This window comes from Armigeres subalbatus, chromosome 2, assembly GCF_024139115.2.
Source record: "Armigeres subalbatus isolate Guangzhou_Male chromosome 2, GZ_Asu_2, whole genome shotgun sequence".
Lineage (NCBI taxonomy): Eukaryota > Metazoa > Arthropoda > Insecta > Diptera > Culicidae > Armigeres > Armigeres subalbatus.
The window spans coordinates 191,744,072-191,757,558 of record NC_085140.1 but is presented as its reverse complement, the minus strand read 5'-3'; the positions used below and the strand labels follow the sequence as shown (position 1 = coordinate 191,757,558).

The window sequence follows — 13,487 nt, the reverse complement described above, 5'->3', positions numbered from 1 at the left end:
TAAAATTATTCAGCAGTGTAAATAAGGGCATTGTATATGACCGTATGTCATAAAATATTAAACCTATGACTAACCGGTTTAGAAATATTGTTGACTCTATACAATAAAAATCTATAATCATTTCAGAGAAGAACTATCTTTGGATCGGTGGAAACTACAATTGGATGGCCAACAAGTGGCAGTGGGGCTATAACGGAAAGGATATCGGCTACCAGTCCTTTAGCCAAATGGTTCCAGGGTAATTATAACGACTTCTTACAATGCACAAAAACAGGCCGAGTGCACTTGATTTCGGACGGCATTTATTAGAATATTCAATAAGAAGATCAATTATTTATGAGCATTTTTTGCAGGAGCAGCCAGGATTTGAGATACCACTGTGCAGTGCTTAACCCTGACCTCAAATTCAGGTAATTATTCACAGTTGACATTTTCGTTCTTCCTCTTTCGGCAGCTTATCTAACAACAGATTTGCAACATTCTTCCTCGATTAGGACCGAGTGATGAATGCAAATGCAATTTGTTGCCCAATCAACCCGTTGCATAAATCATGGGCATGAACCTGATTCACATCTCTCGAGAACCGCTTTTCTGAATGATGCTTCAAACTCGACTCAAGCTATGCTAATTTGGCTTTTATTTCGTTTCGTTGATGCTTTGAGAGGAGAATAGCCCGGAAAAATCCGGTTTGCTCTCTCAGGGCATTAATGTTTCAATCACATATATGTATGTCTGGAAAAAATAGGGCAAATTAAATTTGTGAGGACATTCGATGTACGAGGTTGAATCATGAAAATGGAATTAAACTCAAGTAGAAATCCTAATCATAAAGATTGAAAAGTACCATATTCCTTCATTCTCATCAACCAGGCACGAACGGAAAGGAACTAGATCCTTTGTCCGGTTCAGTTCCCAAGCATGTATTAATTAAGTCATTCAAAAAGCAAACAGTACCAATCAAACTATGCATTTCACACTAACGAAGCAAAGTCGGTTCTGCTTCCAACATAAAAAACTCAAACAGCTATCAGAAAAACTTTTGATGAACAACGTCGAAAAAAGGTAAAACTGTACATTTTCAAGCATGGCTCTGTTACTCAGAGAATTTCCCTGAACAGAGCAGTACCACAACTTTTCTGTTCAAAACTAACCTCGGGTGTTCCGCCAATCTAGAATGCACCTAACTCATATTTCTTGTTTGGTGGTGGCAAACCAATTGAAACAACGGCGGTGATGGCTTATGGCAATCGGTTTTCTATGTTTCACGAGTTCTTAATCAAGGCATTGAGATTAATTATTGTGAATCTCGAAACAAAAAGAAATGCACTTTCCACTAACACCAGATCTTTCAAACCTAAGCACTTTCCACTAACGTTAGAAGTATAATATCAATGCAGAAAAAAATCAGCCAAATTAACAACAAATCTCTAATTTCGGTCGTTCTTTTCCACAATTCCGCCCTTTCGTTGCAGATGGTCAGCTAAGCTATGCACAGAAAAATTGAACTTTATCTGCCAGCACAAGATGCCGCTCGTCAACAGTCACAGCCGCGCCAAGGTCTACACCAGATGGAACGCAACCTTCCCGAACGAAATGGCCAATGAGGTGGAAGTTGTGGTAGCTGACCAACCGCGTAGCAGCACCCTTAAGTAAGTTGCGAAATTCTTTTTTTTTAATACTCTTTTTGTAACACTAATCCATCATTGCTTAACATTCTTGTCACCGAAAATCGTAAATCGGGCACATGTTTGCTTGGTTTCCTTTTCAGATGATTTACGGTTGGTGGAATGCAGGTTCGAAAGAAAGGTTTTTAACTTCTTAAAGCCACATTTATCAATTGAGCAATATTCAAATCCAAGCAAATAAAAAATACCTGCAAAATACATTTTGCCCTGCATTTGTGCCATTTTACGTTACGAAAAAGGCATCTATGACAAAAGATCGAAATGACAAAAAGTCGAAAGACAAAAGATCGAAAGACAAAAGATCGAAAGAACAAAAGTTCGAGAAGAAGAAAGAAGAAGAAACAAATAAGTAAGAATAGAGAAACGGGAAGAAGAAAACGGAAGAATAAAGAATTGAATTGAAATGTCTTTTTGAGAGGCTTTCAGCCCTAGGCTGGCTCACCTCTTAGAAGAAAGAAATAAGAAGGAAAATAAAGAAAAAAATAAGGGTGAAGGAAGAAAGACGAAACGAGAAGAAAGATGGAAGAAACATTTGGGAAGAAAGAAGATGGAAGAAAAAGAAAGAAAGATGAAGGAAGAAAGAATAAGGAAGAATGCATACGGAAGTTGTGTTAAGGAATAAAGAAGATGAAAGAAGGAAAACTGAAGATGGAAGAAGAAATAAATATTTAAAAAAGAAGAAAGAAGTAAGAAGAAAGACAGTAGTAGGAAAAGCAAGAAGGAAAAAGTAAGAAAAAAGGAAAAAGGTAGAAATAAGAATTAAGAAGGCAGAAGGAAGAAAGAAAAAATAGCAAGAAGGAAGCAAGTGGAAGGAAGACGAAAAAAATAGCAAGAAGGAAGCAGATGGAAGTAAGAAAGAAAAAGATAGCAACAAGGAAGCAGGTGGAAGGAAGAAGTAAGGAAACAGAAGGGAGAAGGAAGAAAGAATAGGGGAGAAATAAGAGAAGAAAGAGAAGAAAGAATGGATAGAAAAGAAAAGGGTAGGAGGATAGAAGAAAACCCCATGATGGACCCTTTCTCGTGTGTTATGAAAATAGTATTTTGGGAGTTTGCAGTAGCCATCGAGCAAGTAAGGGCAGTACGTGTTTAGTCATCGGGAAAAGAATAAATTATCAATCTTGCGTTCGGTGGCTCATGCGCATGTACTGCGCTTTGCTCCGGTCGAAACAAGCGTGATCTTCAATAGTTTGCAGCAGCCATCGAGCAAGTGAGTACAGAGTGCTGCGCTTCCGTTCGGTCGTCCAAAAGGCGATTCTCCTCAGTTATTGTACTTCCAGTTGAAAACCGAAGTGAGCTCTCGCGACAATCGAGTTGACTCCCGTTTCCTTTTGTCGCAACTATGTCGCGACTAGTGCGCGTCATGGCGCACGGCGGTAGCATAGATGCGCACTAGTCGCGATGCAGTTGCGACATCAGGAAATAAGGAAAAACTGGGGATGGGGATGTAATGCCAATAAGAAGAAGAAGAACGGCGCCGACCACGTCCTTACGGATGGCCGGTGCCGTTATTGACATTAAATATTTGAGCTTCCGAAACGTGGACATTGAGAATGGATAGCTAATCCCAAGCCCCATTTATTGTCTTTTATGTACAATTTCGCAAGTTCAGTTAATCACGGAGTAGCAACTACGAATTGTGCGGTCATAATGCTCATACTCATCATGTTATGAAAATAGTATTATGGCCATAACTTTCAAGCCCACAGTCCGATATGGCCAATTTTTAATAGGAAACAATGGGAAAGGATTCCGTCAAATGCAAAAATGTTACGAGCAAATCGATTAAGGATAAGTGCCTAAAAAATTAGTGAGTTTTTTTGGCGGATTTTGCGCACACACATATACAATAGGAAACAATGGGAAAGGATCCCGCGTCGAATGCAATCTGTTACGAGCAAATCGGTTAAGAATAAATGCAAAAAAATAAGTGAGAATTTTTTACACGCCCGTTTTTTTGGTATAAAAAAAAACGTATTTTGGCCAGGCTTCGGATTTCTCACTCACGCGACAACAGATCGCTCCACCATCCATTTTATCCGGAAAAATAACAGTGCGATAAACTCCGGTACAAGCGATGGTGCGAAAAATTGTTATTCCTCTTCCCATGTTTCGCAAAAAATAAATGCTGCTTACTTCGCCGCTCCAAACTGATTGAATCTGACAATGCGCCACGATAAGTAGAAGGTTCAATACAGCAGTTTTTCTTTCTTCTTTCAATCAGTTCATGTGGTGGCGTGGTTATAGTGGGCGCTCCAAACATTTCAAAATTGTTTTGGGTTCGAATCCCGTCGCGGTCCTTAATTTTTGTGAATATGCTTGTAAAATTTATCTGGAGAAGCGACGAGAAGGAAAAATTGGTTGATCACAATTAAATTATCCGGCGAGCCGGCACTCACGAATTTATCACCCGTCATTCTATCCGGATAAAAATGTTGTGTGAGAATATTTCCTCACAGGGAAACATGCAAAATCACACTCCGCCAAAGGGATTAATCCTAGGTTTTTATTCATATGAGTGAGAATTCCGAAGCCTGATTTTGGCCATAACTTCTGAGCCCATAGTCCGATCTGGCCAATTTTTAAAAGGAAACAATGGGACAGGATTCTGCGTAGAATGCAACTTGTTTAAGGATAAGTGCCTAAAAAATGAGTGAGTTTTTTTGACGGATTTTGCGCATACACACACACACAGACAGACATCACCTCAATTCGTCGAGCTGAGTCGTATATAACACTATAGTATTAAACACTACGCCGTTTAAAATATGTCACACCGTTGATTTATAATTTTCCACGCCGATTCAAATTTGAAGAAGTCCGCAGAATTTTCAGTGGAAATTCCGGAGATTCAGTGTAATTTCCGTTTTTTTTTTTTGATTGATCCATATAACATCATGGGGTTCATTTACAAATAACATAACGCTAAAATAGACCATTTTAAACCCCCATCCACCCCCTCGTAACGCGTTTTTTATGGAAGGGTTCTAAAATTTGTATGGGCCATAACGCTTGAACAGATACCTTCCCATCCCCTAAAGCGTTATGTAATTTGTGAATGGGCCCCATGATACCAATGATTTTCTTGAAAATTCCGTACAATTTCTTGTTGAAATTTTGAAAAACTCTCCGTCAAAACTAAGAAAAAACTCGTACCAAGCATTTCCCGTTGAAACCCGATTTTTTTTTTGGATTTTACATGAGAATCTCTTCAGAATGTTCACGGAAAGTTGTTCCAAATTTCTACAGGAAAATATTCGGAATATCCACGGTAAGTTGAGTATTCTTCGAAATTTGAACAGAAAATCTATCATATTTGAAGGAGCATGTGACTGGTAGAAGGAATGCTTCAACGATAACTTTCCCTTTCTAGATTAATTAAGACGACTGGACTAGAGCCAACATTAAAACAAAAAAATCTCCGGAATTTCCACGGAAAACTCTTCAAAGTTTCAGGCTTTCAGTGGAAGATTGTTCAAAATGTAAATTCCAACAAAAAAATCTTTGGTTTTTAACGGAAAAATGCTTGGAGTTTTTAAGACATTTCTTTGGATTTCTTACACAGGAAATTCTTTGTATTGTCCATAAGAAATTTTTGGAAATTTGGCCGAAAAAGCCGTTTGTCCTAACAAGTCGTCTGGCCGAATGGATCGTTTGGCCGAAGAAGTAATTAGGCCGAAAATGTCATTTGATAGGCCAAATGTCAATTACTGAACGAATCATATGGTCAAAACTGGTCACTCGTTTGGCGAAATGGCCTTTTTGACAAATGAACATTAAACAAAATTCCGTAACCTTTACTTTTTAAGTCCATAAAAATGACATACAAAAGTCATCTAGCAAAATTATAGCCGAGCAGAACTAAACGTTTATCTGAAACTGTTTTCAGATCGTCAATGCACTGAGGATTATTTCAGCCCAAACCCTGGCCAAAAGTCAAAAACATTTTTTTTAGAATTTTTTTAGAAATTATTTTTCGTTTTTGTACTCTCAAATAGTAATACTAATTGGCCATGGGACTTTTGAACCAATATTGTCAACTTGTAAGCAATACTGGCTGTCAAAACTTCGCCATAATTTTGATGGTAGTTTTATCGCAAGTGTGCATGAAAAAATGTTCACGTGTAATCCTGTTTTTGTTGGTTTTAAATGATTTTTAAGATGAAAGTCAATATAGCAGGGTGGCCACTGAAATTCGATTTTCAAATTCCCGTTTTTTTCCCGCTTTTCCCGGTAAATTTTGACAATTTTTCCCGGTTTTTATTTAACTTAAAAAAAACAGGGTAAGATTTTTTGAACTTTATCTGGCTCTTTTATATTCTTAACCAACCGGAGGTCAGTTTTAAATCGAAGTAACTTGTAATTTGTAACTTGTAACGAACCTTTGAAATAGTTACATTCAATTATCAACAACGTGTTATGCAAAATGCTTTAATTCGTGGTTATGTAGTTAGTGTCAATTGGGATTTAATCAACATGGTAATGGTAATACCACAATAACACCTAATTACGATGGTTGTATTCTTTTCTTAGCTGCAAAACTTTCGTAAATATGTTTTCTTGGTTGCAAAACTTTCGAGCCAATGGACATTGCATGGCAGTCTAGTGTGGTTCTTTCTTCTTATGGCATAATGTTCACAGAAAGCTGAAAAAACGTATACTACGTATATTATCGTATAGCCAACATATTTTAATGTTCAGCTCTTGGTTTTATTTTATTCAGACTATTTTAATGAATACCTTCCTGAGTAACAGATGAAGCTTTTCAAACTATCGCAAAATTATATGAGAGACGGGTGCTTAGGACCTTAGGAAGGATGAACCACGAGCTTGCCCAGCTCTACGGCGAACCCAGTATCCAGAAGGTAGCTGAAGTCGGAAGGGTACGATGGGCATGTTCCAAGAATGTCGGACAACAACCCTCCGATCCGGCAGATACAAGACGGCATGGAGCACAGCGAGCGATGTTGATTGACCAGGTACAGAACGACTTGGCAAGCGTGGGCGCATTCGAAGATGGGAAGATGCGGCCTCAAACCGTGTATTATGGCGTCAAATGGTTAATTCAGTGTTATCTGTTTAGATTTTTCATTTATTCAGCTTACATCTATCTGTTTAGATGTAAGCTAAATAAATTAAATGAATATGCGGATAGACACAATTATCTCTAATGAAATGAATCTAATTAAATCGATGTTTTTAAGTTAGAGAACTTAGCAATGAAGTAAGTGTATAACCGCATCATAGTTATTGGTTTACTAAATATCCACAAAACTATAAAACAATTAATATGAATTCTAATCCACATTACACCCGAAATCTTTGTTTACGATCAAGATCATTATTTTGTTTTCTAAAATAGATTTAAGCACAATTGGGACAATAAAAAATTTGATTCGTAGTTTAGTCAATTTTACATTTTAAATTTCTAGAATTTTGTTTTTTTTTTCAGTTTTCTATCCATTAAAATAAAATCTTGAATTTATTATAAGAAAATTATTTTGAGCTTTTTAGTGGAATGTTTTCACCTGTCATAAGACGAGTTTAAACAATCCCATTGAATTCCACCACTTAATTGTATCCTGACAGATACGTATTTCGACCTCAACAGTAAGGCCGTCTTCAGTGTCTTGTACTTGACTCGACTTGAATTTATTATTAAAAAGTTTGAACGTTCCCATTCAACATTAGTAGGGATGGTGGAAATTCGCCGGCAAAATTTTCGAAATTTCGCGGACATCCAATTCAGAAAATCTGAAAATTCGCGGCAATATCGCGGTAAATTATATTTCGGCTCAAAAAATTAAAAAACAATGTAGATTCCATATTTCAAGCTCTATCTGGTAGAAGGGCGAATGTCGCATGAGAGAATTCTCTTCGTCGACTTCCCCTCTTTTTAATAAAAGTGACAAGCAGAGGATTCCTTTGCAGTTTATCACATCAGAATGCAAGTTCGCATTGTTTTCTATCGTGCTTAGGTGATAAACCATTAAGACATCCGCTGCTTGTCACTTTTATTAAAAAGAGGGGAAGTCGACGAAGAGAATCCTCTCTTGCGACATTCGCCCTTATTCTAGATAGAGCTTGATTTATTTAAATTGTTGCGTTTATTAATTTCAAATTATTTTTTTATAATTTTATTGCACTACTGGTCAAAAGCACTTGGTTGGCCAACTTTTTTCCGTCAACTTTTGGCGCTTGATTAAATTGTACTGGCTGACACTACGTTCAGCATCTACCGAGTTTCCAGGAATAGACAGATATTTCACCGCTATTTTGAAGAGCTGAGGAAAGCGGTCTCGGTTTGCAAACCAAAACGTGAGTGGATCGGCATTTTCCTGTATTTCCGTAACGGCATGTTTGTAGGCTGATAGCTCATCCTGTATCATAGACTTGTTGGTTGCACATTCTGAAATTCCATCGAACATGTCTAACAAAAACTTCGCAGGCTGCAAATTCAGTAATCGGACCGATCGTAAAAATTTCAAACCCGGTTGGCTCACCATTCGACCAATCTCGGATTTTGCATTAAAATTATTTTCGAGACATCAAAAAGTGCGTAGTTTGTCGAGTTGGTATTGACTAGGTCAAGAAATCTACTGAGGCAATAGAATGGAATATAATTATTGACCGGAAAGGTTAATTTGGCGTTTTTTCGCGAAAATGTTTAAATTTCGCGGCTAGCATCAAATTTCGCGGATTTCGCGGCTTCCGCGAAATCGCGAATTTCCATCACCCCTAAACATTACCATATTGGAATTATCGAAGTGTTGGGACTTATTTCCCGTGTAACACCATCATAACGTTTTATTATATTAGGTTGTGGAAAAATACTAAACTTAAACGAATTACCATTTTTTCAATGATTTGTAGAATTTCAAACAACTCTTGAACATGTGTTAAAATAGGTATATATCATTTAATATATCATTTTTTTTCGGATACTGTGCAATTGAAAATTACAGAAAAATAAAGGGAGAACCTCGTCTAAAGGTAAGCTTGGACATTGAAAGAATGGCTTAAAAATGAATACATTCATTTAAAAGAATTAATATTTCGATATTCGATTCTATGGTTGCCTCATAACACAATGTGTATAATATATGTCACTCGAAATTGATATCAAATTGAGCTAGTGACAACACAAACTGGATTCAGAAAAAAGATCTAATCAATGATTGTACCTCATGCACACCATGGACTAAAAGTTAAAAAGCGACTGAGTAATGAACATTAAAGAAACAATCTTTTCCTAATATCAACTTCATAAAAACTTTGAAGAATTTGAATTTGTTGGACGAAAATTGGTTTTTCCCGGTACAGGTCCTAAATTCCCGGTTTTTCCCGCTTTTTTTCCCGGTGACTTCAATTTCCCGTCTTTTTCCCGCTTTTCCCGTTTTTCCCGGTTCGGTGGCCACCCTGAGGTATCAATAATGAGGGTATGTAAAAAGTTTTTAAGCATGACTCAATCTGAAAACATTTACAGGTGATCCATAACCATGATTATAATTGCTAGCTTTGTAGCTGGCACTGGCGATCTTATGTAAATGTGCGGCTTAAGCGCCACTCCAATAAAGGAGACCGCACACCAAGTTTGTTTGCCCGGATGAGACTCAATCAAGGCGAGTCCAAGTACAATCTTCATAGAAGAAAGAGATCGATCCAGTGCGACTACTTTCCCAAAATGGGACAGGTAGAAACCCCTATTGACGCATCAGCATAACTCTCGCAACATCAATCAAATCTCAAAAATCACGGTAAGAGGTCACGCATACTCATGACGACGCAACAAGACGTCATTTCATCATCATCGGGAGTTTACGCTATCCTCCACCAGAGTCGCGATGGTAGCTAAAGGGTCGCGCAACATAAATTCAAACTCAAGACAAATAAATTAAACTACAAACGAATCCGAAGCAACGTAGAAACACTCAAAACATGTATTCAATAAATAGTAATACGAGTAACAACTTTTACATTTTGGATGGCATAACAATTTAAGATTTATTCGACATTTAATATTAACAGTAGGTTTTATTTAATTAAGCATGCTTATAATTGTGTCGAATTCTTTCCTCTTTCTCTCCTCTTTACTCTATCCTACTTGTGTGCGTATTCAAATTCTTCTACTATCTGTGCTATTGTGTTGCTTCTTCATTACTAGCGATGCGACGATGATGCAGCAACGAAACGGCTAATGCTGTTGCACCCGGGTGTCTACATTGATTGGGTTGGGTGGGCGGCCATAAATTATTGTACGTGCGCACGTTTTAGTTTCTCGCCGACACCCAACCTCAATTCATCCAAACGTTTGAATGTTTAGCGATTCACGCTCTTCAACCTACGGTTGGCACAAAAAACTTCTCCGTGGCGTCCTCAGCGGACGCCACACTTCAAGCAAGAACAATTGGGCCGGACTCACCAGATGGTTACTGCTGCTGTTACCGCCGCTGGCGGTTGACGATTGATGATCGCCACGTGGGCCGATGAATGGTGGTTGGCGACTTCCACGTGTCGACGAATGGCGGTTTGGTCGATGGTGGCAATTGACGACCACAACTCCCCGCTGAAGCGATGTAGAGACGGATCGCTTCCCACCGGACAAGATGACGGGTGCCGGGGTCTTTCGTCCTGGGGACTCCGCTGACCTGGCGCTGGGAAGAGATATATAGCCGTCGGCTATTCAGAACAATTACAACACTGCACAGATTTCACGATAGCACAATTCACATTACCTGGCCTAGATTGAATAAGAGCACAAAAATCTAGCCTACGACGCACACTATATTTTAGCACAACTATCGAAGCTATACGAAGAGGAATTATTCAAATACAAATATCAAGTTCAACCACGTTGCTTTAAACTTACAAAATGAATTACGATTACACGAACAAAGCAAGACCCTTCCACTGTTATCTACGGTTCGGACAAAAGTGAGCGAAACCGTGATCCTCAGATTATAGAACGTGACCTCGCCGAATTCAATTCGGATTTCCCGCGAACCTTTTCGACCGATTTGATGATTACGAGACATTTATTTGACCGCTGGCTCTTCGTGCAATTTCGGGTGCAGCCACGACTCTCTCTTTCTCAATCTTCCAGAAGACTTCCTTGGACCCGACCTTGATCTCGCGAAATCGAGCGCGGCGGAAATCGCGACCTATCGTTTTATGGGTAATCGATCAGTGTCGTTATGCTTTACTGGCCTACCATTTGGCGTACGTGAACTTAATTGGTTTATGGAGAATGCTATGTTCTAAATTAAAGATTGTGTTGCCTATTATCTATTTAGCCTATTGCAGATTGTAGCAAATGCTACAGCTTTTTTCTATTTTTTTTACAATAATATGTTTTACAAAATAAAACTTTTGATTGGGTTCCAAACCCGTCCAAGCAACAAAATTGTCAGCGTTGGAAAGATTGGACTTTCCTTAATAAGCTCCATGAAAAACATTTCACGCATCCTCACGCAATCGTGAATCATTTTTATTTCAAAATAGTGAAATTTGCATAAATAGTTGGACAAAAAAATTAAGTAATCATGGTTTTGAGCGATAAATCTCACATAAATTGTGGTTCGCTTCCAAAGAAGAGTTGAGATTTAGATCCATAAGAAGCATACGCATTTTTTGGATGTAGAAGGTTATTAAGAAATAAAGCAATTGATTTGCATTCCGTATTTATTGGATCTGCTCCTTTTGATGTTACAACACTTTATCCAGGAACATAAATATTATCCGAAGACAAATTTATATAGTCAAAGTAAAAAAACATAGTACACCTTTTCGATAAATATAGTAAGTAACAATCAAATAATTAAGATAACATAAGAAAGAGCATACTCACTGGAGGAACCAGAGGTGGACACCACTCGTCGCAACCACGCTGTAGTTCACAAAGGCAGCGTTCTTGCGCCAAGTGGCACTCTATCAAAAAGCAATAACGGACTCCGCCAATGGTAATACTTCTCTGCTAGATGATTGCCAAGATCATAAAAACAAAAAATACACTTTGCTGTTTATAATCAATGCATTTACAGACGACTAAATGATTGACATAGTTTTGGCCACGCTTTTATACTACGTACTCCTATGTGCAATGGTTCGTCTGAAAATGTTGTTTGACCGATAGCGACATACAGCCAAAAGGAACATTCTGCTGAACTGGTAATTTAACCGAAAAATTAGTTTGCCCTAATAGGTCATTTGACTGAAAATGCCGTTCGGCCGAAAAAGTCATTTGACCAGATAGATCAATTGACCAAAAATGCAATTTGGTAAGAATGCCCTAGCAGCACAATCCTGACCAATTTGGTTGCAGCAACTCAAATGTGACTAAATTCGGTTCTATAAGGGTTACAGTAGCTTTTGTGCAACATGTGTGTTGCTCGGGTGGTCATTTGGCAGAAAGAGCACATTTGGCTCAAAAACGTCCTTTCTGAAAAACAACCAGCCAAATCGTTCTTTCTGCCAAATGGCCATTCCTACCAAACGGCATTTTCTGTCAAATGATCTATTCGGTCTGACGATTTTAAACGGCCTAATTACCAGTTCGGCCGAACGTCCCTTTCGGATATATGTCGCTTTTGGCCAAACTACATTTTCGGAAAAACCATTTTCGACCTGATAACAGTTTCGGATATATGTACGTTCAATTCGGCTTAATAGGATTTGGTTATATGACTTTTGGCTTCAAGGCCAGTATCGACTTAAAAAGTAGAAAGGTTACCAAATTTCGTTCAATGATCGTTTGACAAAAAGTCATTTGGTCAAACAGGTTTACCATATTTTCCGGTCAGTAATTGGCATTTGGCCGTATGACCTGTTGGGCCAAACGACATTTTCGGCCAATTGGCCAATTCTGTCGAACAATTTTTTCGACTAAACGGCATTCTCATTTTCGGCCATATAACCAGGGGTGACATTGCGCATCTCGAATCGAATCACTCGATTCTTACGTTTTTGAATTCGTTTCGAAAAAATTGCGGCATTATGTATTTCGTTCGACTTCATTCAGTCGCAGTACAAGATTTCGAATGGTGCTGTACTAGCTCAATCGAGTGTGTTCTGTCAAACGAAATGTAAACAGAGAGAATAAGAGATAGCTGTCTCCTTGTTTAGTAAGCCGCCCGCTGGAGAGACAACCTTCAGCGCATGGCGAATGTGAGTAAACAGAGAGAATAAGAGTAATTTCATCTGCGTGTAGCATGTTGCCTGTTGGAAAGGCATCCTTCAGGGCATGAATGTGCAGTTAATTTATAAACTAGCAAATTGTGCACAATTACTATAAAAAGCAATATTATTTATTGAGCAGTTGCAAATTGTTTTGTAAATTGAGATATTGTTACGACATAAATTATAAATTTTATGTTTATTCGAGTTTATGCCACAGATCCAATGTTGAGTTAAATAATTTAAAGCTAAAGAAGGATTCGATAATAAATTACTTTTATGTTTCCATGTGTTTTAGTTTTTTATTTAACTCAACTATTTTTACGTAGATTTTGGAATATACACGTTTTTACGCAGATTTCGGGATAATTAGAGATGGCATATTGCCTGGAAACTATAAAAGTAGGTGGGGGAGATCCGCTAGTGCCGGACACATAAGGCATTTAACGAAAACTCTCTTATTATCCGGATTATGTTTTATTGTGTACCATATACACAAAATATGATCATTAATGATTCATACAAGCTATATTTGAGCATTTAAACACGTTTTTGGACGATGTATTTTGATGATGAATTTTGGTGAAATTTTTCACGGTTGAGAAAGTGTCCCCGAGTACCGGACACTATGTT

The 13,487-nt window shown here is 38.0% G+C and overlaps 2 protein-coding genes across 7 annotated transcripts in view; one reads left to right on the top strand and one right to left on the bottom strand.

The window, feature by feature from the left end:
• LOC134211414 (17S U2 SnRNP complex component HTATSF1) overlaps positions 1-13,487 on the bottom strand; it is a 310,332-nt gene that overhangs the window by 175,030 nt on the left and 121,815 nt on the right. The window lies entirely within an intron of this gene.
• The window catches only part of LOC134211417 (uncharacterized), a 401,264-nt gene that overhangs the window by 380,917 nt on the left and 6,860 nt on the right, over positions 1-13,487 (top strand). For 3 of the 4 annotated variants that reach the window (XM_062688240.1, XM_062688242.1, XM_062688241.1), the window contains 3 exons: positions 127-238; positions 354-410; positions 1,473-1,649. In XM_062688240.1, coding sequence (XP_062544224.1) covers positions 127-238; positions 354-410; positions 1,473-1,649 — 346 coding nt within the window. The remainder of the gene's footprint in view (positions 1-126; positions 239-353; positions 411-1,472; positions 1,650-13,487) is intronic. The other variant, XM_062688243.1, reaches the window with a different exon arrangement.